Here is a 27,080-nt window from a genome sequence, read left to right on the forward strand (position 1 = left end):
ATAAAACCAGAAGTATTCATGTGTTTTTTTCCAGGATCACCATTTATTTGTATATAGTGCTTTTTTTGTTTGTTGTTAATATTGTATTAAAGTGTTGCATTGCATTTTTTTTTTTAATTAAATTTGTATTAAAGAGTTGAAAGTACAAGATGTGGTTTGATACTGTGTTAGTACATGTTCAACAGTACCATACTTAATTACAGTATGATTTTGTTAATTGTGGACAAAACTTATATTCTAACATAAAGAAAATATTTGGCTTCTTACAACAAAAGTTTCCTTAAAATCAGAATTATAGCTTTATCTGCATCTGTAAGAGGTTAACAATTGCAATTATTGTATTGCACCACATGGTGGCGGTTCCACACGTTTTGAAAGGTATACATCGTTAGGAGACAATTTTAAAAGTTACATATTTTGAAATGTAAATACAATATAGCTTATTATAATACATCTCTCAATCCCCAACTGACGTTGATGAGTTAAAATAAAATAAAAACTTTTTCTCCCTCTTCTCTTTCTTCCTTTCATCCCCCCCTTCTTCCCCCATTCTTTCTTCCCACCCACCCACCTCACACAGACTATTGTTCCCCATTTTTAGCGGCAGGCTCTACAAACAATTATCACACTGCAGGCAAATGTGGCCTAAATAGGAATTTTTTTGCTTGCCCATATATGACCTGTATTTTTTTTATGACCGTCTGAACGACCCAATTCAAATTGTGTTGAAATCCGACCAGAGTTGACTTTATATTTGAATTAAATCCCACTTGCAACATGAAGCATAAAGTGGACACTCCAGACAGGCAGCAATGATATGAGGTCATACTTAATAATTAGTAGATGTCGCCATGTCTTTAGAAGATGTCTCCATGAAATGAGGAGATCGAAAAGCCTCACCTCATTTCCCCAAAATATTTCATCATACTCCCGCATCGCTCTCCTGTAGATATGAGATGATACACTTTAAAACTGTTGGGTCAAAAGTTAACTCAATTATGGCTCAAAAATGGTCCGATCCACTTTATGGGTCAATTTGACTACATTTTCTGGGCTGTTTTATACAAAATGGTACAATTTTTTAACCTAAATTGGGTCAAATTAACCCAAATTGAGGATCTGACCCAACTTTATGGATTATTTTATACACAATGGCCCAATTTTTGACCCAAAATTAAAGGATAACCAACTTTCTGGGTTGTTATATAAAAAATTAGTTTTCTTTTTCTTTTTGCAAAACAACCCAGAAAGTTGGATCGAGTTGAGCCAAGTTGATGATCTGACCCAACTTTTTGGGTTGTTTTATACAAAATGATCCAATTATTTTACTTTACTTTCAGTAAAAAATTGGATCATTTTGTACAAAACAACCCAGAAAGTTGGATCAAATTGACCCAGGTAGAGGATTGGTCCATTTTTGACTCATAGTGGGGTTATTTTTGACCCAACTGTTTTTAGAGTGTAGAAAGATAAGCTCCTATAGTTACCACCGTCAACACAACGTAAGTGACGTCTTCTTCCTCCGTGCACTTACTCTGGGGACGCATTTGGTTCACACACCAAACAGAGGTCGTAAATAATATGTACTGTGAATACACAAAATTTGGTTGAAAAACTCTGAATTGAGCATTGGCACAGCGCTGCTGTGTGAATGTAGCCTAAGTGTGTCAGTTTGTGTGCACAATTATCTGCTATTGACGATATTTTGTGCTCAACAAACAAAATGGGCAATGCCTGAACCACGATTTCAACCCTGGATCCTCAGATTCAAAGTCTGACACTTCTTAGCTTTTGAAAATCTGCTATATCATTACAACAAGGTGCTGTGATTGCTGTGTGACTGTGAAGTATGCAAGTATTCATGTGACGACTCTGGAGCATTGGCAATTCATTAGTATCACTATTTAGTCATTTAAATGATGGCCATTGCTGAAGGCAGACAAGGGAAGCCAGCTAATGTTACCTCGATCTGGAGAGCTTGGGCGAGTATGAAAACCTGTACCATTCCATCATGATACACAGTTACAATACTTGCAATCAGTATTCCTGTGTTGGCATGATACCTGATTGTGAAGGTGCCACGTCTGATAATCTGCCTCTGTGCATCTTCTGTTGAAGATGGACCTGAAGTCTATTTTCACCAACTGCCACTCTGAGCGATGACTAGCGTGGCCAAATATCCTGGAAAAAAAGCCATGCATACCTCTGGTTAGTAAATAAAAATATACTCATATAGCCAATTATGCCAGAAGAAAAAAAGGCAACTTTTATGTAAATCAAAATGCACACATACTTTTTTGTTTAGACCATACCGTCCATCCATCCATTTACTACCACATATCTGTAATCAGGGTTGCAGGGGCAGCAGCTTTAGGAAGGAACCCCAGACTTCCCTCTCCCCAGCCACTTCAACCAGCTCCTCCGGCTGGATCCCAAAGCGCTCTAAGGCCAGCCGAGAGACATTGTCTCTCCAGCGTGTCTTGGGTCGTCCCCGGGGCCTCCCAACAGTGGGACATGCCAAGAACACCTCTCCAGGGAGGCGTCCATGAGACATCCGAACCAGATACCCGAGCCACCTCAACTGGCTCCTCTCAACGTGGAGGAGTAGCAGCTCAACCCTGAGTCCTTCCTGGATGACCGAACTTCGCACCCTATCTCTAAGGTGTACCATAGGTGGGGGTAGGAACGGAGACTGACCGGTAAATCGAGAGCATCGCATTTTGGCTCAGCTCCTTCTTCACCACAACGATACAGAGTCCGCATCACTACAGACGCTGCACCGATCCGCTTGTCGATCTCCCGCCCCATCCTGCCCTCACTCGTAAACAAGAACCCAAGATACTTGAACTCCTCCAGGGGCAGGATCTCCTCCCCGACTCGGAGAGGACATGTCATCCTCCAAGGGCCATGGTCTTGGATTTGGAGGTGCTAATCATCATCCCAACTACTTCACACTCGGCTGCGAACCGCTACAGTGAGAGTTGGCGATCACGGCTTGATGAAGCCAAACAGCACCGCATTATCTGCAAAAAGCAGAGATGCAATACTGAGGCCACCAAACCGGAACCCCTCAACCCTTCGGCTGCGCCTAGAAATTCTACCACCCCGGCCTGCCAATCCATAGGCACTGTACCCGTCCACGCGATGTTGTAGAGGCGTGTCAACCACGACAGCCCCACAACATCCAGAGCCTTTAAGAACTCTGGGCAGATCTCATCCACCCCTGGGGCCCTGCCACTGAGGAGCTTTCCCACCACCTCATTGACTTCGACCGCAGAGATAGGAGAGCACACCTCACAGTCCCCAGACTCTTGTTCCTCAAAGGAAGGCATGTTGGTGGAATTAAGGAGGTTTTCGAAGTATTCTCCCCACCGACTCATGACGTCCTGAGTCGAGGTCAGCAGCACCCCATCTCCACTATAAACAGTGTTAATGGTGCACTGCTTTCCTCTCCTGAGACGCCGGATGGTGTACCAGAATTTCTTCGAAGCCGTCCGGAAGTCATTTTCCATGGCCTCGCCGAACTCGTTCCGTGTCCGAGTTTTTGCCTCAGTGACCGCCAAAGCTGTATTCTGCTTGGCCAGCCGGTACCTGTCAGCTGCCTCCGGAGTCCCACAGGACAAAAAGGCCCGATAGGACTCCTTCAGCTTGACGGCATCCCTTACCGCTGGTGTCCACAAGTAGGTTCGAGCATTGCCGCCACGACAGGCACTGACCACCTTACGGCCACAGCTCCGATCGGCCGCCTCAACAATGGAGACGCGGTACATGAACCACTCTGACTCAATGTCCCACGCCTCCCTCAGGACAAGAGAGAAGTTCTGCTGGAGGTAGGCGTTGAAACTCTTTCTGACAGGGGATTCCGCCAGACGTTTCCAGCAGACCATCACAATACGTTTGGGGGTTTGCCAAGTCTGACTGGCATCTTCCCCCACCATCAGAGCCAACACACCACCAGGTGGTGATCAGTTGACAGCTCCGCACCGCTCTTCACTTGAGTGTCCAAAACATGCGGCCGCAAATCCGATGACATGACTACAAAGCCGATCGTCGAACTGCGGCCTAAGGTGTCCTGGTGCCAAGTGCACATATGGACACCCCTATGTTTGAACCTGGTGTTCGTTATGGACAATCCGTGACGAGCACAGAAGTCCAATAACAGAACACACGGGTTTAGATCGAGGGGGCCGTTCCTCCCAATCACGCTCCTCCAGGTCTCACTGTCATTGCCCACGTGAGCGTTGAAGTCCCCCAGCAGAACGAGGGAGTCCCTAGAGGGAGCGCCTTCCAGCACACTCTCTAAAGATTCTAAAAAGGTTGGGTACTCCAAACTGCTGTTTGGTGCATATGCACAAACAACAGTCAGGACCTGTCCCCCCACCCAAAGGCAGACGGAGGCTACCCTCTCGTCTACCAGGGTAATCCCCAACGTACAGGCGCCAACCCGGGGGTCAATAAATTTGCCATGGCTGACCCTGCCAGGGGCATAAAGCCCTAGACGATATAGCTCCTAGGATGATTGGGACACGCAAACCCCTCCACCACAATAAGGTGACGACTCACGGAGGAGAAGATGCCGTCGTATGAAAAAGTTTTGGGCACCCCTGATATTCTTCAAGATTTTCCCTTATAAAACATTAGTTATTTGGATCAGCCATTTCAGTTAAATGTATCATATAGCAGATGACCTGCCTACTTTTGTTTAAATAATTAGTGCGCACTTTTGGTAAACTTAATTTCCCTTCTCAAATATCACTGTGTTTATCTGCCATAGGCCTATGCTATATTTAACTGAAATTGCTGACCCAAACAACAAATTATTTTTATAAAGGAAAATCTTGAAAATTGTTCGGGGTGACCAAACCTTTTCATACGACTGTTCATAAGTAATGACATGGAGTACCTCAGCTAAACATGTTAACACATACTTTACTTAGCAAATCTACAAGCAATTTTCAGTCACCTATGTACTTTTCACTGTGGGAAAAAGTGTCTTCTTTCATACTGTTACAGACTCTGACAGCATTGGTATTGGGTGACTGATTAAGGAGACGGATGAAGGCGACCATCAATTACTTTAAGACACAATTAACTGCTTCAAGATGCAATTCATCAGCAATAAATCCCAGTCAAAGGACTTTTTTTTCTTTTTTAGCATTCAATCAATATTCCCAACACTAGTGTAGCAATAAACAAGCAACACACATCATGTTGAAATCAAATGTAGTTCCTGCGAGACACTTGATCGATATATTCCTTTTATATTTGGCTAAGTGTAACCTGCAGGTGAACTATCCCTTCTACTATCACTAGAAATTTCAGTGGACTACTCTGACTGTCATGCTTAAAGACAAAGAAAATTAGAAATCCTGTTAACAATTAACAACCAAACGAATCGGGGTACCGTTTGATTTCTAGGAGTCACCAAAGGTCACCAACATGCACCCGTGTATGATACGCCCCCTCAAAATCGCACTCCATAAAGCTAAACATATATTAAATACAATACATTTTGAGCCCTCTATTTCATGAGTATAATATTTTTTTTCTCCATTAAAACCCTGATGTATATGATTTGACACGCATAACCCGTTAGAGGACAGTATCACCCAGCCGATAGCTTATCCAACAACCTTGCAAGATCGAACCAATTGAGAAAGGTGAGACACTTATACTAATTAATAGTGGGAAATTTTCTTTCTGATTTTTTGAAATACTAATGTTTGATATGTCTGTTTATTATAATATTTTTGACAGTTATAAATGTACAAATTTAAAGCATTGTGACATATGACACGTATCAAAAGTCATGTGTAGAAGTAGATTTTTTTAAAAAAGTATTTTTTTATTTTTTGTTTGTTCAAAAGGGCCAATAAATACACTATTTACAAAAAAAATCTGATTTTTTCTCTCTCATATATTTCATGGTTCAGGCTTCATGGGGTAAAAAAGTGGTTCCCCCACTCTTTTTTCTGTACTGCTGCTGTATACCAAAGCATCCGTCACTTATGATCACAAACCGGGGACAGTCTGGAAGTTGCCAATACCTTAAGAGGAAACTTGTTTCTTTTGAAAAATGAACAGCGAGGAATGATGGATGGCTTGAAAACAGATGCAAACATTTCATTGGGGGTTGACACGAAAGACAAACACATTTGTAGTTTGTTTTGTGTGGTGGATAGATTTGTGTCATGAGAAATCTTCACTCACGTCATGATTAGTGTCTCTTCCCCTGGCTCCCCTAGCACACCATCGACGAACAGAGGTGTACTGGTGAAAGTGTACTTGTTCCACTGCCGTCCTTCATCAAAGCTCAACCTAGGAACACAAACATAAATCACATTTGGGGCCCACGCTGTGCGCACAAGATAATGACCCTGAAAGTTTTCTAATTACTTTATTTCATATTCCGCTCAGGGCTCAAGTGGTACACCCAAATGAAGATTGATCACAGGTAGTTAGATTCTCAATAAATTCAAAGACAGAAAGATGCAATCAAATGACAATTGTCAATGCAGATTTTTTTTTGTAAGGAGTTCGCTCTACTATAATAATGTTCCCCGGTTAGACAATAAACTCATTAGCTTTTGTTTGATGAACTTAATACTCTGGGTTTCATCTCCAGGAATGAGTCATGCTGTGACTGATTGCATCTCTGTCACCATGACTCACCACAAGTGTCTGATGGGAAGTGGAGTATGCCTTATTGCAACTAAGGCTCCTCCTTGGTCAAGATACAGCACTGCATACTCCTCATTGAAGATCTTCAGAGCAAGGACAAAGACAGAGAGAAAGATTCACTTCCTTTTATTTGTTTTTTTTTTTAAACTATTTGCAATCCTTACAAAGTACTAAAAATGCTCTCTCACATCTCCAGTAACTCCCGTCTGTAAACATCCAATAAACCACTGAAGGACTAAAATTAATGGAAATAAAACCAATTAAATGGAAACACCTGGATACATTGAGTTACAAGCTGCTCACCAGCACTGAATGCTAGGAAAAAAATTACTCCTCATATTTAATTTGTTTGTGAAATTCTGACGAACGCCAATGAAAAAGGTAAAGGAATCAAAACTAGATCAAGTGTGATACGGTGATGTGGGTTAAATATTGATCCGGGGTTATGTAGGTGTAAATGATGTGCTTGGGTAAATATTTACAAAAAATGCTACATGTGTATTTTTTTCACTGGTAATTTGAATACATCGAGAGCTTGTAGCTCAACAGCACTTTGTTTTGCTTCGCTGATCTGATGTTTGTAGGCACAAAAGCTTCCCTCTCACTCCCTCCAGTGCCATTGTGTCTCATTTTCTCTACTCGTGTTCCAGCCATTATTTTCATTAGTCTATCTAGATTCCTGTTGACATGTTTCGACCCGTTTTGGCCACTGTTGACTTGTTTTGACCTTCCTTTTCCTCTCACAGGAATCCATCTTTTTGCCTGCACAATTTGTTGTCAAATGTTCAATGGTCCATCAAAGTTAATTTTGATTTTAAAACTTGATACTTCAATAATCTAGGACAACTTAAGTGGAGGAAAATAAAACAATGTTTAGTGAGAAAGGAGCACTAGTGGGCAAGGAGGCTTTGACTAGGAAATGGTTGAAAAGCGACATAACTACCATAAATTAATGGATAGTATATGTGTTATGGAGAGAGTCTCAGCTACTTTAAGATAAAGTTGATACCTTTAATGAAACTCGAACGAAATGGACGATTTATTTATTTATAATTTATTGAATGGAAGACAATGATTTTGTACCTGCATATTTACTTCTACAGAGTACGGACAATATGGATTTAATTTAGATTCACTAATTGAGCCTCCCCCGTTGAATGTTTTGTTTGTTTGTTAATAGTAGGGCTGGGCTTTAAAAAAAATCGAATAATCAATAACAAATGGATTTTCCTTTCCAAGCCCGATATTAATTCATAAAACCATGAATCGATTATTTCGTATCTCTCTTTTTCCCATGAATTCTTTTTTTTTTCCTTTCTTTTTTTTCTTGAGAGAGCTCAGTATTGTTCATTCAGTAATCTTACCTATTCAACATGTCATCATCATTGCTCTCTCTCTCTCTCTCTCTCTTTTTGTGTGTGTGCGTGAGTATGGGCCTGTGCGTGTGTGTGTGCGTGCGTGTGTGCGTGCGTGTGAGTTTGTGCTCATTAATTCACCTGAAACCTATTAAAAATCCCATACCCTTCACCTAAACCGATTACTTCAGAATCCGGATAGAGTCGTGAAGTTGTCAGGAGACCCGAGAAGTGATCAAAAAAAAGAGAGAAAAGTGAAATCCAGCACCGACCAGACACCACCTACTACACACAGGGTTACAAACCAGAATCTTTTACCAACCCCAGAAGCATATTGTTCTGATTTGTTTGCACCTGTACTTGTCATCCTGTTCCCTTGTGTCATCCAATCATCTCCCTCAGCCACTTGTGTCTTGTCCAGGTGTCTCTCATTGTCTCGTCAGTTGGCCTGTGTTTAGTTTCCTGGTTTTGTTCAGTCTTGGTTGGATCATTGTCGCTGTCACCACTCTTGTGTTTTGTTGTTACTTTGATTTCTGGTCTTTTCAGAACTTTGTTGGTTTCGTTTATTTTGAGTTTAACCAGTTCCCTTGTTTGTGTTTTTGTTAAATAAATTGTGTCCAGTATTACATGCAACCCTGCCGTGGTTCTCCTGCCTCTCTGCATTTGAGTCCTCCACCCCCATCGTGACAGAATGATCCAACCAAAAACTGACCCAGCAGAGCAAGAGGCAGGTACCAGTTTCTGTTAGAGATGGGACAATGAAGCCTTGTGAAGCTTTCGGCTGATTGATTTGGAAAAAGAGTCGAAGTTTCAAAGCCCCATAAGATAGATCGTACCGGTGACATCTGGTGGTTAGCTGGAGTCATAGCAGCTATAATCTTCAAAGTGATTCGCCTGATTGATTTATATTCCAACATAACACCAGTACATTCAGTCTTATATTTGTGTCTGTCTAATGAGCATCAGGTACACATGGAAGTGTTGCAATATTTTGACACTGTACCAGTACTATGGTTCAATGTGATGTCCTGTTACTCATTCGATTTTTATAAACATGATTTGGATATGACACAAGTGCGCTGTGAAGCCAGATGACAAGTATTTCAACATCAGTCTTTGGGAGATGTGACTGGGGGTCTTGGAGAAGCGCTTATAGCAACTCGGTGGAAAATACTTGGGTCAAGCCTGTATCTTCTACACAAGATTTAAAAATAATGCATAATTGGAAACTTTAAATGCATCATTGTGGGAGTACTTTTGTTGGAAACATACCGAATAACTAACTTTTCCAGGTGAACATAAAGTGAAGCAAATATCTACATGAGGGAATTGTGCTTGTGCCCAACTTTTTATATTTTTTTGTTTTACAAGTTCTTATTCAAGAACAACATTTGCTCTATTGTGTTTGGCTTCAGCTGACACCGCGCCAAAAGGTTTGAATCAGTTACGTAATTTCCGGTATCTCATTAGCGCGCATAAAGCCGCATACGTCATCAGCAAGTGATCACGGAGGTTTGATCGGGGCTTTTGATACATTGTTTCGAGCAGTCTGTCTCACTCGGCTGACACATGCTCCGGAGTCTCAGTGTCAAACGTCCCATCTCTAGTAAATGTTCATTTAGAACCATCACAAAACTGATAAGCATAAGAACAGTGAAGAATATCAGCATAATACAGTATGTGTCTACCCCCACCTGTCTCCATGTGTTTCCAGCGTCCGAGGTTATGTACACACTGACGTTGCTGGTGGTCAGCTCAGAACCGAAGGAACCTTTGATACAAACAAATGGCAATACGTGAGTGGAGAATTCTTGCAAAACGTGTATAGCAATTGCATTAATTATATAGCACATTTCATACACAAGGCAACTCGGTGTGCTTTAGACAAGCTACAAGCATCAACAAACACATTAGCTAAGCAAAGAAGAGAACGAAACAACTAAAAAGACCACACTTGCAGAAGACATTTATGAGGAAAGAAATTAATAATTTTCTAAACTAATTAAAAGAAAAACAAGATTTAAAATTGTTTAGAAGGAAAAAAGCTAAGTTTTTTTTATCTGGGTGGACAATCATTTACACTCTGGGCTGACTTCACTTCTGAGATGGGGAAAGTGCTGACATTCCAGGGCCGGTTGAAGCAGGCTTATCTGAGGGGGCAGTCAGAAATGTGAAGGGGGCATCATATGTACACATCATACACCCAAAATGTTTTTCTCCCTGTGCTTATAATAACGCTGTTTTTGGATTGAATTGGGGTGTTAGCTATGTGTCCACCCCCAACGTAGAGAAGTGGATTGCACTTAGTCAGGCCTGGCCAACTTGGGTGTCCCGCCTGAAGACTAAGCTCCTGCTGGTACAGCTCTGAAGGTCACTAAGGCACACAAACCCCCTGACCACAATAAGGTGGCAATCCTTCAAGGGGAAAAACAACAACAACAAAATTATATATATATATATATATATATATATATATATATATATATATATATATATATATCCTTCATCCATCATCATCAGATTTTATCAACCAACAACAATGCATATATCCTAACTGGATGGCATAATTCTCAAACTAATTTTAACCTCAAGTAAGACTGCACACACTATAATAAATATTTACAGAACTGAAAGATAGTCTTATGACTAATAACAACAAATATTTCTCAAACAAATTTATAAAACACAACAGATACAAATATTTTATGTTTTCTTTCATTTTTTCGGATTTTTTTTTTTTTTTTTTTTTTACAGTTTAACACTTCAAAAATCTCCTTTCTCTCCAATCCTCTTTCATTTCTCTCACTACAACAGTCTCCAATTTTCCTTCGCAAAAACTCTCGCAAACTCATCCATGTCAGACAGTCTGATCGACAGCGAAACACAATCACTGAGCACCCCCCCAATAACAACGCACCCCCAAACCACCGAGCCCCCACATCCCCACCAAAAATTGACTTGCCATCAAACCCTGCTACCAACGCAATAAAGCATATCATCATAATACAAAAACCGTAACTAGAATAAACAAAAAAACTGAATCAATAAATAAAATACAATAAATAAAAAATAAAGTGCACATGCTCGAGAAAACCCTGAAGAAAGCATAATAATAACAATAATAATAATAACAATAATAATAATGATAATAATAAGGTAACTCTATGGAACATAAAACAATATATACTGTATATTCCTGCAGTTAACTATTTATCAACCTGGGTTTCTCACCCAGTTAAGAACTGGCTTTAACATTAACCAGTGTGAAGTGCAATCTAAAACTGATTGAACCTTCCTTCATATTGGCAGTCTGCAGCGTTCTTCTTATCAAGTTCAAATTATCCTCTGTAGTGGCGGCATGCATAGCCTTCATATTTACGTGTTGTTCCAATCTAGCCAATTGGACGTCATGTGATAGCGTGTCGTAGAGCCAATCACAAGCTGGGAAGTAGGGGACCGTGTGTAACACTTCATATGATTGGCCAAACCAGGAGACATTGACGGCTGCCTTTTCTTCCAGGTCAAGTATTTTAAACAGCCTTGTTTTGGAAATGTATCAAGTAAAAAGTACAGATACTCATGTTAAAATGTAACAGATAAAAGGAAAAAGTAGTCTACAAAATAAATACTCAAGTACAGCAACTTCCCATTTCTACTGGCAGCTTATTCCATTTGTGTGCAGCATAGCAGCGAAATGTGGTTTCTATGTTTACTTTGAACACTAGGCTCCACTAATTGACCCAAGTCTGCAGATCTCAGAGCCCTACTAGGTTTATATTGAATCAGCATTTCTTGAATTTATTCAGTATATTGCATCATCAAAGCAAGCAAGCCATTTTCAACACTTTAGATTGGTCAAGATGCAACAGATGGTGTGGATACAAAAAGCAAGACACACATATATTAGGGCTTGTCTTTTCCCAAAATATCTTACACCGGAAAGCCGGCACTGTGCCGGAGTACTTTAAGTCCTGCATGTGTCATGGGGAGTGGGGCTGTGGCTTTTTGCTCAATTGTGCACCTGATTCTCTCTATAAAGAGACCGATTTTGTTCACACTAAATTTTTACTTCAGTGTTAGTCCCTTTCTCTGTTGCAAAAACACCAAAAGGGTCATAACAGCGTATGTGTGTGTGTGTGTGCGTATGTGTTATCTTGTTGTTGTTTTTCATTTCACTCAGAACAAATGCTGATCATTTGGAATGGTTGCAAAAATGTATTATGATGCTAGCAAATCTAATTTCCCCTCACAGAGTGAAGTTATCTATCTGCAAGTGGTCAACATGTCTGTCTCACAGTTTTTACGTTCTGGATTGTAATTTCTCCCACATTCCAAAACGACGATGCAACATTTAACACAGAACAAAACAAAAACCTGTGTATATATATCGATATACTTTATATAACATTAATATTTATTTATTTTGTCTTTTTTAAGCATACTGTATTTGATATTGGAGTTATCCAAAACTGATTAAAAGTAATCAAGTTACATTATTAATATTATAGCACTTGGATTTATGGTACTATCTAAAAACAAATTGTTACTATATCGGACTACATTTTTAAAGTAACCCTCCCAACCGTGTTTGTGGGATGTATTATTGGGTATTAATTATACAGTAGGCCTGTACAATGAAATTTGCAAGAAGTTACACAAAACACAAATCATTCTGGTGATTCCAGGGTTATCAGCTTAACTGCTGGACATGCTGGACTCTGCTGGACATGTCAATGCAACACTCAAAACACAAATTTTCTTACTGACAACTAGCAAAAAAATAAACCAAATAAATTGTTACAGTTGTTTATGACTTATTTTCCAATCAAAGCAAGTTTTTACTGTGAAAAGGGACAGATTCGAGACATTTTTCTTGTGTTCACTTAGAAAAGTTTGAAAAGCTTGCTTTTCCAAAATGATTTTGTCATTAATGTTAAACACTTTATTTGGAAAAGAAAACCTGACCCTAAAACATTGAGATGTGTGATTGAGGGAGATTAGGTCAAAAACAACTTTAAAACATGACCTAAAATGTATACATTTACAAATGTATCAGTATTGTATCACACTCTCACATTTCTTACACGTTTGAGGCGCATGTGGGAGTAAATATCACAGAGGTGTGAATGCACCCAAGGGGTTGGTGGTCTCATTTTCGGGCACTTTTTACTTTTCCTCCACAGTGAGACACTATGAGTATTTCCTTTGTCTCATTTTCTGGTGGAAACACTGCTGGTCTGAGGCAGACATGAAATTATGCTGCTCTGTCCTTCCCTGTGAGGTAGCACAAGTTGCAATGAGCACGTTATAATCTCTCGTATAGTGTGAGTCCCTGGCATAGCTCTGAAGGGTGTCTCTATAATTCAAGGTGTGATATAAATACTAGGGGTGTCAGGTGATCCAAAATTTTAATCATAATTAATCACATGACTTCAATAGTTAACTCACGATTAATCTAATAATTTTATATCTGTTCTAAATATACAATAAAATGTACAATAAAATATTTTTCAAAGTACATAAAAGTGGATTTTTTTTTTAACTAATCGAAATATGGCTGCATCTTTTAGTCATTGATACAGTCATTTCATAATAATTCATAAAATTGAGTTAAAATTAAAAAGCTGTACTGGACTGTAAAAATCGAGTGTGATATTGATTTGTGTTGAGGTCATTTTTCTGCCACTAGATGGTATACTTGTATTTGTAAGACGTTGGTGACAGCTCAGTGCATTTTTCTTTTCATATATATTTTATATATATATCTAATTTTTAACATGAAGTAACTTGTGAAATTCTGCACATTTTTAAAATTGTAAAATACAACTTGACCCAGTCTCCACAAATATAAGCATTATTATTAAATTTGTTATTGCAAAATTTTGACGTGGATGTGTCTGCTGCGTTGTGACTAGAATTCTCCCAGTACAAACTTTCTAAGTAAGGGGCGGTAAAAAAAAATACAGAAGTGGCGTTAAAGGAACTTTAAATTAACTCAAAATGAACGCACTAATTTTGACACCCCTAATAAATACATAACAAATCAACAAGCAAACAAACAAACAAATAAATCAATAAAGACAAAAATAATAACTTAAAAGATGCATGTTTCATTTAAAATGCTAAATGTTTTAGGACATACCACCCCAAAAAAATATATAATTCTTGTTCTTGTACCAAACCTGATTAGAAATTAAAGGGAGTTCACAGCAGACTTCTCCCTCTTTTAAATAGCGTTTGCACAAAATAAAAGCACGTAAAAGTTGAGTCGTCCTTTACTCTGTGCTTTTCATATAAAACTCACTGAAGCGGCACTTTTCCACATCTGTGTGCATGTTCACACAGCAGCCATGGCTTCCTGCAGAAGTGTCAAGTAGTCTTATAAAAGCTGAATTCATAAAGTTCTTCACACTTTTTCTCCCAAACGTCAGCTCTTACAAGCAATCTCAAGGACTTAAAGGGAGAACTCAGAGACTACAGTATAGTGTACAGTTGTTTGCACTCGCGGGATGTCATCCTCTCGACCTCATGAACATTAGGATCCACTAAATGTGAATCAAAATCAAAAAGACATTGCCTCATTAACCCAAAGTGTATATGTAACTGACTATCTATTAGGTATTTTTGATTTACTGTATCTAGTGTTATGTTGTTTAGGGATTTTTCCGTTTAGAAAAAGAAAATGCTTTGAACTCACCTGATGCTACAATGATCCCAGGTGCTGAGTCCCTACTTGCTATGATTCCAGATGTGTAGGGATTTGCAGAGACATGAAGATGAAGATGCAATGAACAATATGGCTGTGTAAACAAACAAAAACAGAAATAGTCATATCCCCAATTATTAAAACTATCAAGACTAACCAGAAGCAGCACAAAAAAAACAAAAATCCCAACAGGTGACGCAACAATTTAGATGTGCAGTCCTCCCCTGCCATTCAGTGTGTATCAAATATGCCATTTCTCTATTGGCTTGGCCCACCATTAGTTTTGATTTGGTTAACCTTTAACAGCACAATTCTCATTACGATCAAGCAAAATGCCAGTGATGCAGGCCATGCGGTGACAGGCTGGTTAGAGGTTTATTAAAACGTTGACATTTGCGGACAAATTGCCTTATAATACGGGTAGAAGGCAATGCATGCTACAGAATGGCAGACTGAAGAAAGACCGTTTTGGTGTATAAAGCCATGTTTACAAAATATCTACAATCACAAATCATAACCATATCTACGGTATACTATTTTTCTCTTTGGTAAGAGCAAGCCTTTAAAAAAACACATCAGAGGTAAACTCTTTAAAAAAGTTTTCCCATTTTGTGAAATCTACTTGACAGTGAACCAATATATTCAGATATAACAAACATTTATCACATTTATTTTGTTTTACCCAGTTCCCCTGCAAGTCTGTAACGAAAGGTCACAGACTAGATCAAACGGGTTAACCTTTAAGATGGGCTGGCTCAGAACACTTTGAGCTGGCCTACCTATCAGCCAACAACATCCTGCACTCTTGTAGGGTAAATAGGTCCCAGGACCTGGTATTGAGCTTGAGTTATAATGTTGATATGTACAATATGAAAGTAATTGAAAATAAGGGAAAGGTTGAAATGAAAGAAAAAAATAACAGGTGTGTGTCAACCAGCCAACATGGCTCTATGATCCAGCACCGATTTGGGGTCAATAGGTCATGGTTTGTACATGAAGCATTTTTTATTCTGATCAGGCTTTTAATCCGAATAAATGTGTCCATGTAAACGGAGTCACTGTGTGTAAAGGTGTTTGTGTATAGTTGCTCGTCCATGTGCGCTCTGCGATTGACTGGTGGCAACCAGTCCATGTAGTACTCTTGCATCTGGACTTTTATGAGGGCGAAGCAGTATAGAAAATGGATAGATTGATAAATACATGCAGATACTCACTGGCATACAATGTATGCTATTGCCTCGCAGGTCTTTGTTTGGTGCCTGTAATAACCTCCAGTCTCTGCCTCTATTGTAGGTAATATATGTCTTGACTTGCTTATCTGTCTTTTTGTTGGCCAAGAACATGCCTTTTATTCCTGCCACCTGTAAAATCAGACGAAAACAAAAACTCAGAATCAAACTAATAATAATAATAATAATAACAGACTTAACTTGAAATTATATCGCTCACAGTCAGACTGGTGAAAATGAAAGGAATTACATTGGATGGAATGACAATCTCAAGTACCAAAGTAACACAATCACACCTGCTTACCTCTTCTGTATTCCCAACAAGACCAAATATAGCTACAAACAGTGAGTGGCAAATGATCGACTATGTGGGCATTTGTAAATGCCTGATGTGTTTCTAAAATGTTTCTGACTGCTTGCTCGAGGAGGAGTAGCTTAGGGATACTGAAGTGAGTCATATGCTGTTGTATCAGGCAATGAAACTCCATTTTCATAACTGGCACGCACTTCAATTTGTCCCAGAGGAAGGATTTAGAATATCCTACATTCTGGGTAGTGACCCCAATCAAGACAGTGGATTCAATTCCTTTGCCCAAGCCAAAGTAAAGGCATGAGCAGCACCCTCAGCTGCTTAATTATTTTCTTACTCTTTTGTTTTCTTTTTTTGATTAAATTGATATGTGTTGTTGATTTCTCTGTAAATTATAACTGTGTGGCACCAACTTTAGTTTATGTTAATCTTTGGATTGTGTTATAATTATGTTGGTGTTAACAGTAAAGTAGCAGTTTTGATTTTAGTCTTGACTTTTTACTGACCGTTTTTACTGTGTGCTTTTATTGTTGTCTGTGCTGAGCACTAAACATAAATGTAAAGTGTGTTACAAATAAAATCTATTATTAGTAGTAGTAGTAGAGTAGTATTTGTACATCAAACACATGTATAATATATGCCTCACAACCTTTTACATTTTAGTTTCACTTCAATTAAAATTTTTATTTCACTCTTTAAAAAATAAATGAAAGGGGATAAAAAGAAGTAAAGCTTGTGATATCTGCCGTGATCAGCAAGCAGTCAAGATGTTTTCAACATAACAATTTTACAAATTAATTAAACAGCATGATTTTGTGTTATATATGTTTGATTGTTTTTTGTAGTAATTGTGCTTTTATACATTTCTTTAAAAAAACAAAAAATACAGATGGACTAAGATGATTTGGTTTTACAATCCAGATTGTTCCACAAACTGACACCTTGAATTGAAATATAAAGACATTTTTGTTTTGGAATGTTTTTAGGTTTAGATTTACACAATGTGTTTTGAAGACACAGACAAAAACAAAGTTTATCGTTTTAATCAATGTCTAATGTTATTTGAAAAATGTACGTGCCATGGCAGTACAGTGTGTTTTTTTTTTCAGTCTCTGATTGAGCAGAGGGGCATGTCCTCCTGCGCCGCACCTGTTTCTCATTCCTAATCAACGCTTTATAAGGGCTGGAACGGCCAGCACTCGTCGGAGTATTGACTTTGCAACGTCCTCGTCTAAGTGCATTATTCAGATCTCGAGTTTCTAAATTCCTGTTTCTAGTTTTGTTCCTTGTTTCCAGTTTTCACGTGAGTCTTTTTGATCCGTAGTTTTATGTTACTGTCTCCTGGGCTTTCTGCCAGAGTGTTTTGGTATCCACGCATTGAGTCCTTTTTGCTCCATGATTTTTTGTTTTCTCAGCTTTACGCTTGAGTGATTGATATCCATGTGAAGTTTTTCCAAGTCTCCTTTAGTTTCTCCGCTTTGTATAGTTCGTTTTCTATTTATTATTCTGTTTATTTGCGTTGTGCGGTTTTATAGCTCTTGGGTGTGTTTTTGTTACTTTTCTTTCCTTGCAGGTTTTGCAAGCGACTTTTGTTAATTGTTTTTCTCCTGGCTTCGTCCAGAGATTTGTGTTGTAACTCCTCGCTGTGTAAACATTTATTTTTGTCAATCTCACCCTTTGTGCCTCTGTATTTGTGGGATCATTTATCCGGAAATCATAACCGTGTGATTGAGAAAAGAATACCTCTTCCTCGTGTCCAGCCATCATCGTATTGATCAGCAGCTGAAAGGGGTTGCATGCCAAAGCCCCCACACAGCACACCCCAGACAATGTTGATGAACAAGGTAACATGCTAAGGAAGCCCACCAACAATGAGCGAGAATCATTTTAAAATATTGTTTACCTCATATAGATCAACCATGACGTTTCCTTCAGGGCCCATGCTACTGACAACATTCTCCAAAGCCAGAGTGTAATAGACACCTGATGTGTCAGACACATACAAATTATAGGTTTCATTCTGGTTCCACTCCTGCACTGCTGCCACAACACGGTTTTCGTCCGTACTGATGACATGCAAGTCCTGCAAGAAAGGTGAAACCATTACAGGTTATGCCCTTTTTGTTCTATATATGCTTCTATTAAAGTGAAAAGAGTCATGATAAGATATACCTTAAATGTCCTGCATAAGTAGGTCCAAATTGAATTATATAATCTAACATTTGGCATGGAGATTAGTGTTGACTGACTGTGGATACTGGCTATTGTTTCTAAAAGATCGTGTTTAATGTTTCAATAACTACTACAATATTTAGGACTTTTACCCATGCAAATGATCCTATCCCCACACAAAAGGGAAGAGTCATTAAGAATATATCAATCTTATCATCGTAATCAGGCAGCGATTATACATTTGAGGCAATGTTGTTTCTGACTGATAATAACCCCTTGCAGTGAGCTTATTCCAGTGCAATACAACTTGCCAGAAGAACTAAAAACAACAATTGTTATTGCAGCTATGACAAAGGTATAGGCATATTGAACAACACAAAATAACACATCTGTCTCATCTCTCTTCATACACTAAGTTACTTTTGGTCTCAATGTGTTTAAATGCTTAAACACAACACTATACTGCTGGTATATTGTACTGTTTCACTCATTTACCATGCAGTTTGGGAAGCTCTTTTTTTGTAAATAACCCTGACTGTAATGACAAGTTTGCACTATATTATTTATTTGGTTGTTATTAACATAACTATGAGATTCATGTTTCAAAAATCATTTCCAGTTTAATACATTTTGTAGAAACTTTATTTGGACGTACGCTGCCATTGTTGTTTACGTCGCAACGCATTCAGTGCGTAGTGACTCTAGAATAGCGGCTGTCTCTCTGCCGAGCAATGTGAAACGTCTATAAAGAAAGCAAGGTAAGTCTCCGTACCGTTCCTAAAGGGACAATCAAAACCCTAGAATGCGTCTGGTGAATGACGAGGGCAAGGCGTGGGGGAGGGTGACTTTCCCAATTGTGTGTTGTTTCTTTAGGAACGCTATGGAGGCTTACCTTGCTTTCTTTATAAGCGTTTCACATTGCTCGGCAGAGAGCCAGCCACCATTCTACGTCACTGTGCACTGAATGTGTTGCGACGTAAATAACTATAGGAGCTTTTCCACCAACAAGCCCAGGATCTTTGAGTTCTGGGTAAAGAGAGTTCTTGGTTGCAAAAGTTCCGCAGGGAATTTTATTGTGTTTCCACAGTGTCTTAAAGTTCTCTGTTATTAATTCAAATTGAGCCCAGCCGATATAAAAACAACCCCACCCCCCAAATTTGATTTTCGGAAATTATTGTTGGTGGAAAAACGCGCAAACTGCATTTTACCAAGGTAAATTGAAAAGTTCTCCAAAAGTTCCGGTGGTGGAAAAGCCCCTAATGGCGGTGTATGTCCAAATAAAGTTTGTACAAAATGTATTAAACTAGAAATGACTGAATGAAAATGAATCTCATAATTATGTTAGCAACAACCAAATAAAAAATATAAAGCAAACTTGTCATTACATTCGGGGTTCCTTTTAAATAAGACTTTGGATGAAGAGGATTGCCAGCACTGCCAACTAAACTTGTGGAATGCTCCTTAAAGGATCTTTGTGCAGTTTGTCACTTTTTTGCTCGTGACTGCCACCTCTGGCCCAGAGCATAACTGCAACATCTGTGTCAGGCTCGTTCATGGTGCGCGTGTGTGTACGTGCACGATCTTAAAGCGACAGCCACAGTTGACAAACGATGACATGACTTCAAATGAGGTAAAAAGAAAAAGAAACTGTGGAGTGTGAGGGTCCACACACTCTACTATAAAGGGAAGATAAAAGCTGATAGGTGCAGTCAGGGCTCTTCGTACTCATCTGGGCATTGGTGGAGCATGCATGATGTAAAAACAACTTTAACATTACCTTTTTAAATGGCACAATGCACCTTTTAATATTGACAATTAAGTACATGGCATTTTCCTTTGAATAACATTGTATTAACAGTTTTGTTACGACTGTTTAAGCACAAAATAGAAAACAGTGCTCGGATTTTAAAAACACTAACACACTTAGAACAACCATGCACACAAGATGCAGAACATCTCTCATGCTGTGCAAAATGAATCACTCTTGTAAAAACTATAAACACATACATATAAACCATCTTATGTCACCATATGAAATACAGACATTTAATAAGATTTAACTCTGTTTGAACCAGTTACATACTGCTATGTTTAACTTACTGTAATGGTAGTACACAAAGAAAGTGCAAATATACAACATGGTAAATTAATTAAAAACAAATTCAAGGCTACACATTACTGAATATAGGATTTGATTTCTCTTCATATAACCAAAATCAGTTAATCTGGACAAACACAAAAAAAAATGTCCCAACACTTATAAATCCAGAAAATAGACAATTAAAAATACTGTACTACCAGTAGGCTACAGATTAAGTTTACTGTAAAGTAATAAATAAAAAATTTTTTTTAAAAACCCTGAATAAAATAAATTAAACAAATCACTTAGTAGGATCTGACCAGCGAATTTCATCAACATCGTTGGCAATATCCTCATTGGCATTTAAAAAAACCTAAATATTTTCTTGTTGGAAGATCCTTCTGACAGATGCCAGAGTAAATTTGCTACGATTTGGCTGAACTTTTAGTCTAGCTTCCATCAGCGTCAAACCATGGTTGATGCCAATATAAATAGTGTTGTCAAATTTTTATTTAACAAATTTGGCCCTCTTCTTCTTTGAGGACGTTCTCTTCCTATTTCAGGTCTTCCTCGACCTCTACCTCCTGCCCGTTCTCCACCAATTTCCCCCTCTCACTCTCGCTTTTCTTCCTCTGACTTCTTTCATTTTGGGGGTAAGCAGGTGAACTTACCTGCTGCATTTTTGTAGCGCTCAAACCTGATTGGTTTGTCTACAATAAAGCAATCGTGTTTGCACACCGAATGTGCGTGTAGTTTAATCAACTGGCTCATGAGTGTTGTGATTTGTCAGTCAGTGCTTTGGAATTGCAAGGAAGTGACAGTATGATGTAGTACTTCTGTGACTATTGTCTAATGTATACACGTGTCTAATGTATACACGTGTGTTCAGTGGTTCGCAAATCACTGTGTGTATTGTTCTGCTAAAAGTGTGAGGCTAACCTTTTTATTTATAGTGGTGAAAATCTGGACCAACGTTTGTGTAAGGTGTTGATAATTAGGTAATTCTTTTGTCTTTAGTGTTTATGCAATCATAAAAAAACGTAATTGAGATATTGTAACTTCTCTAATAATTGGGCAGTGTTGATTACCTTGGGCAAACTGTACTTTGGCAGTTTCATTGGCGTAAAGACATCCCTCTTCGCAGACACATAGTAGATTGGCTTCCCTGTAGTCGACACCTACAGGTGTTAATGACATGAGCAAGACAAATTATGATGAAAGAGTTTTGAACAACGACCCCAGAATGGCTTTAATTCTTCATATCTTACATCGCTAAAATGTTTACACTTTGATGTTGAACTTTAGAATCACCCACCTGGACAAACACATACTCATCTTGAACTACCAGAGAATTGGGGTCAATGTAGCCAGGGAATGGTTTGCCCTTGTTGGCATCTGTGCAGTTCTGTAGTTTGCAGGTGACATACAGTGCCTCTGCTCCCAAACACACACAGACACACAACCACACACCAAAGCATCAGTCTTGCTGTTAACCAATGAAGATAGACAACCTTCCTATAAAGCCAGACAGCCTTTTCGGCCTTTCCATATAACTTGTGTCAATAAAGTGGTCTCACTAATCGTGATGCTAGTTGAAGGTGAAGATAGATGAGCAAAGAGGCCAATTGCTTTATTTGCCTTCAATTGCAGTCCGATGAGAGTGTCGGTTCCCACATGGACGGTCCTTTGCCAAATATGTGCTGGCTCGCTCCACGTGCACATGATCAATAGTGATAGTCACACACAACAAATGTTGCTTTGTGCCTTCGTATGATTGGCTTTTGTCTGTTGTGCTGATGTCAAAGACAAGCATTGATTCATTGTTCCATATTTCTTCCAACAATATTTTTTTATTTGGCACTGCCTATCTGGAAAACACCAACAATAGTGGGGTTTGCATCCACCCATTTTTATTAGAATTTTAAAGAAATGCGAAAATAAAACTAAATGGAAACCCTAGAAATTCGAAAAAGGGCCCAAAATTTGCAAACGTTTTTATGCATGGAGGAATGGATTTTAAAGCGTATAGAAAAAAGGAAAATGCGGATGTTGGCTATGGAAACAGGTTTTGCGAATAAACATTGACAAGACTGGATACACGTCGCACGTTTTGACCGGATATTACATCACACGTACGTTTGTAGTCACAAAGCAATGGCGGATGCTAAAGTAAGGTATGTTTGGGAGGGAAGACGATCTTTTTGGAATATTAATGCTATTTTAGATGGAAAACAGCAAAGAAACGCTACGGTTTATCAAGAATTACAAAAGCAAACTCATATGACGTCATCGCACGGCGCAGTTGCTTCCTGGTCATCATGGAAACCCAACTATTGTAAAAATTCCAGACTTTTAAGCAACTTCGTCCATTTTTTTTCTCTAACCTTTTAAGTTTGTTTTATTAAAATTATATAAATCAAAGCTGAAGAAGAAAAAGAAGCAGCAGAATCTCTGCCTCGAGGCTTCGTTTAATTCACATCAACCACGTTATGTGGCTCTGCTTAGCTTAGGGATATTTTTTCCATACAGCCTGTTACTGCGGAATACATCCATGACTGAACCGAAAGCATCCAACTCAACTTCACTTACTTTGTGTCTGTGGCGCTTGCTGACACAAAGTAGCATTGATGTTAGCTAATTTAATCTAGCCAACAATTGGTAGTTAAGCACATGTTTGCAGTGGCTGTAGCCTGATATCATGTTAGGAAGTGGAAACCAATTTGTATTCGAGTTCAAAAGCATAATAGCCCACAGTGCCCACATCCCAAAATGTATTGTTTAACACGTGCTCATCTCTTCTCATACTCTTTATTTTACTGATAAACTAATCATTTGAATCAGCTGTGTTGGAGGAGGGATACATCTAAAACAAGCTGGTTACCGGTAATTGGTAGTATTGGTTGCTGCAGATGTGCAAATCTATTTTAAGATCTTAACTTTGAATTGAGTATAAGGCTAAGAAGACAATCCTTTTTATTGTGTCTTCTTATGAGGACAAAATAAGGCTAATATTCTTTACTACTGTTATTTGAATTTTATTTTTTTGTAATATGTTATAGGTCACATACATTGGTCTTGCCCTCTTTTCACATTCATATTTGTGTGCATATGTGTGTGTGTATATACTGTGGCAACTGTTTTGATATTTTCAGAGGTTGAAGTGGACATGAGTAGAGATGTGCATTGGAATTTTGGTCACTATTCATAGCATTTTTGTGTCAATGTTTAGCTTTTGCACATGTACAGTTGTGCTCATAACTTTCCATAGTAGGGATATGTAAACATATGAGCATCCCTAAGCAGACCTGAGCATAACCCTAAGGCAGTGGTAGGAACCGTGGTCCTCGAGAGCCACTGTACTGCCTGTTTTCCATGTCTCCCTCCAGCAACACACCTAATTCATGAACACGATCGTTATCAGGCTTCTACATAGCTTGCTGATTAGCTGATCATTTGAGTCAGCTGTGTTTGACGAACAAGACATGGAAAACAGGCAGAACCAGTTGTGCTCTCGAGGACCAGGGTTCCCTTTCCCTGCCCTAAGGCAGTGGTCCTCAACCCTGGTCCTCGGGGACCGGTATCCAGCCTGTTTTCCATGTCTCCCGCAGCCAACACAGGTGATTCATATCATCAGCTAATTAGCAAGCTCTGGAGAAGCCTGATAACGATTCCCACCTGTGTTGGATGTAGGAGACATGGAAAACAGGCTGGATACCGGTCCCCGAGGACCAGGGTTGAGGACCACTGCCCTAAGGTATGTAAAGTTATGAGCACAACTGTATTTACTGTATATCAGCAGACAATATGCCACTTCATCCATTCATTTTAATTAATTCACTGTAATTCAAAGAGTCGTTTTTCTTTTTCTGAGGGGGACTGCGTTGTTTCCCTTGGCTTTCATAACATTCTAATGCATGCATTGTTTTTTTATTCCATTGTCATTTTGCGACCCCAGACTCATCCATTCATGCTGTCCCTTTGCATTACCCTTCAGCAAACTTTTCTATGACTCTTCCAATTTTGTTTTACTATTCTCACAATACATAAGAGAATGGACTGCTGAACATAAAATTTAATTACTCACGTCCTTCAGAGATGGTGGTTTCCAGGTGAATCAAACCTGGCTCCTTGTCCAAACCCATTTTTGACCTGAAAAGCGGACAATTGTGTTTTAAAAAGGAAGCGTGCACCCTTTTTACCCCCCTTGGTGCAACTTTAAAATTAAACGCTTCAGAATTAGACAAACCTATAAATGACATGAAACTATATACATAAGTAAGATGGCCAACAATAAACAAATACAAAAACAATAATGAAAACGATTATTTTCACAATTACTAAATGATACAAATGTAAAGGCCCTCCCAAAGGGCTCTTCCCACCGTTAAAGATAAAGGAGAATGTTTACTGACATCATTAGCAGAGGAAAAGCCATTGGTTTTCTCTCGATTGTATAGATGGCCACAGACGGAATAGCATATAATCATTATGGTATATTATCCTTATGGCATTTAATATGTATTAAAGAGACTGAAGGATCACAGGAGAGGCAAAGACAGCAAGTACATGGAGCAGGAGATAAATGGGAGGGAGAAATTAATACAGACAGAAAAAGGGGACAAAAAAAGTAACAGAACATTTTTACAGGTTGCATACAAATAATAATATACAGACAACCTGTGTCTGTGTTCGGTTTGAGAGGCAGCAATAATGCAGGAATAAGATCATCGCAGTAATGATTTCCCTGCATGTAACATTTGTGTGATGGCCTACTTATTGAAGCCTATACTTAAATGATTAGTCCAGATAGCTAAGAAGATAATAATAATAATAATAATAAAAATAATAAATGTTATTTATAGGCGCCTTTCTGGACACTCAAGGTCACCTTACAACACCAGTTAAAACATACAAATACAATGTTAAGAACAACATAAAATAAAATAGAATACAATAAAAAAGACGATGCAGTTATGGACAGAGTGAGTAGGCTTGTCCAAACAGATTTGTTTTGAGGTTGGATTTGAAATGTGTTTTCTATGTTACGGAGATCAGCGGGGAGAATGTTTCAGAGCTGGGGAGCAAAACACCCGTAGGCTCTGCTCCCCATAGTAACGAGGCGGGTGGCGGGGACAGTAAGGAGGAGAGAGGAGGAGGAACGGAGAGAGCGGGCAGGTGTGGCGATGTGGATAAGGTCGGTCAGGTATGGAGGGGCGAGGTCATGGATGGCTTCGAATGTGAGGAGCAGGATTTTGTATTAGACACGGTGTGTGATGGGGAGCCAGTGGAGCTGTTGGTGGACAGGTGTGATGCAGTTTATGGAGGGCGTGTGTCTGATGATGCGAGCGGCTGAGTTTTGGACCAGTTGAAGTTTATGGAGAGTTTTTTGAGAGCGACCGAACAGGAGAGAGTTGCAGTAAGTAAGAGTCGGGAGGTGACGAGGCTGTGTACGAGTATGGCAGTGGTGTGAGGGGTGAAGAAGAGTGGTGGGTGTTTCTGAAAAGGAAGTATATGCTGAGCGAGTGATGTGGTTGATGTGTGAGGTGAAGGAAAGAGTGCTATCGAGGATGACACCTAGACTCTTGACCTGAGGGGAGGGAGAGATGGAAGAGCCGTCAAAGGAAATGGAGAAATTGTTTATTTTATTTAGGGTGGATTTGGTGCCAATTAGGTGGAGTTCAGTTTTATTGCTGTTTAGTTTGAGGAAGTGGAGGGGAGTAGAGAGGTAAGAGGAAAGGAGGAGAAAAAAAAAAGAAGCACCACAGCGGGTCATGAACCCGCGCCCGGTAGCTTATTGGCCGAACGTACTATCCACTAACTACACCATCCATTCATTTAACACAACACAACAGCCAATGGATTTTAAGACAGCCAATTATCATTTCATTGCACTTTGGCATTGCTAATGTGAATAATAATTGATTGCTTTGAATTCATTTGGACAGAATGTTTATTGATAAAGGCTACTTTTGTCATTATCCCATGGAGGGAGGTCTCAGAGAAAGTAGGTGTGCGCTTAGTCCGCAGAGGCGGTGCGGGGTGGGGCCGCACGTAATGACGTCAAACCGTGCCAACAGCTCGTCGAGGGGCTGGTGCTTGGAGAGTAGAATAACCTGGAATTTCTCATACAGAGGTGAATGGAGAAAAACACAACTTTGGTCATGTTTTTGGTGAGGAATTAGCATTTTAACATGGCTAAAAACTTAGATTTTTCATGTTGCAGTCCCTTTAAAAATAGTCCATCAGTGATAGGATACTGTCTTGCTAAGAAAAATTCAAACAGGGGAAGAATAAACATTTATTTACCAATTTTTCTATGTTTATATGAATGTATTACATGGAAAGATTCCTTTAATTTTTTCCCCAAATATTTCAAATAAGCACATTTTACAACTGTAATTTAAATACTTTGATATTTTTACTCATATCGGCTCATGCCTGTTCATTCATTTTCTGTCTGTGAGAGCTGCTCCTTGCTCTGCAGTGCTTGCATATTTAGAACAGGCATGCCGCTTGGTGGTAAACCAGAAGAGCTGCTAACAAAAAC

General features: G+C 39.1%; 1 protein-coding gene across 8 annotated transcripts in view; it reads right to left on the reverse strand.

Moving 5' to 3' along the window:
- The window catches only part of sorcs1 (sortilin-related VPS10 domain containing receptor 1), a 223,613-nt gene that overhangs the window by 50,762 nt on the left and 145,771 nt on the right, over window positions 1-27,080 (reverse strand). For all 8 annotated transcript variants that reach the window (XR_015095776.1, XR_015095777.1, XR_015095775.1 and 5 more), the window contains exons 6-15: window positions 24,618-24,682; window positions 21,849-21,967; window positions 21,622-21,711; window positions 18,185-18,364; window positions 15,957-16,103; window positions 14,734-14,836; window positions 9,731-9,807; window positions 6,673-6,764; window positions 6,211-6,318; window positions 2,064-2,181 (exon numbers count right to left, since the gene is read on the reverse strand). Coding sequence is in view for 5 of the 8 variants with exons in the window: in XM_086082258.1 (XP_085938384.1) it covers window positions 2,064-2,181; window positions 6,211-6,318; window positions 6,673-6,764; window positions 9,731-9,807; window positions 14,734-14,836; window positions 15,957-16,103; window positions 18,185-18,364; window positions 21,622-21,711; window positions 21,849-21,967; window positions 24,618-24,682 (1,099 nt within the window). In the remaining 3 variants the exon portion in view is untranslated. The remainder of the gene's footprint in view (window positions 1-2,063; window positions 2,182-6,210; window positions 6,319-6,672; window positions 6,765-9,730; window positions 9,808-14,733; window positions 14,837-15,956; window positions 16,104-18,184; window positions 18,365-21,621; window positions 21,712-21,848; window positions 21,968-24,617; window positions 24,683-27,080) is intronic.

The sequence above is a fragment of the Leptonotus elevatus genome, chromosome 8, assembly GCF_054856555.1.
Source record: "Leptonotus elevatus isolate MCC_2025b chromosome 8, RoL_Lele_1.0, whole genome shotgun sequence".
In the NCBI taxonomy this organism is placed as follows: Eukaryota; Metazoa; Chordata; class Actinopteri; order Syngnathiformes; family Syngnathidae; genus Leptonotus; species Leptonotus elevatus.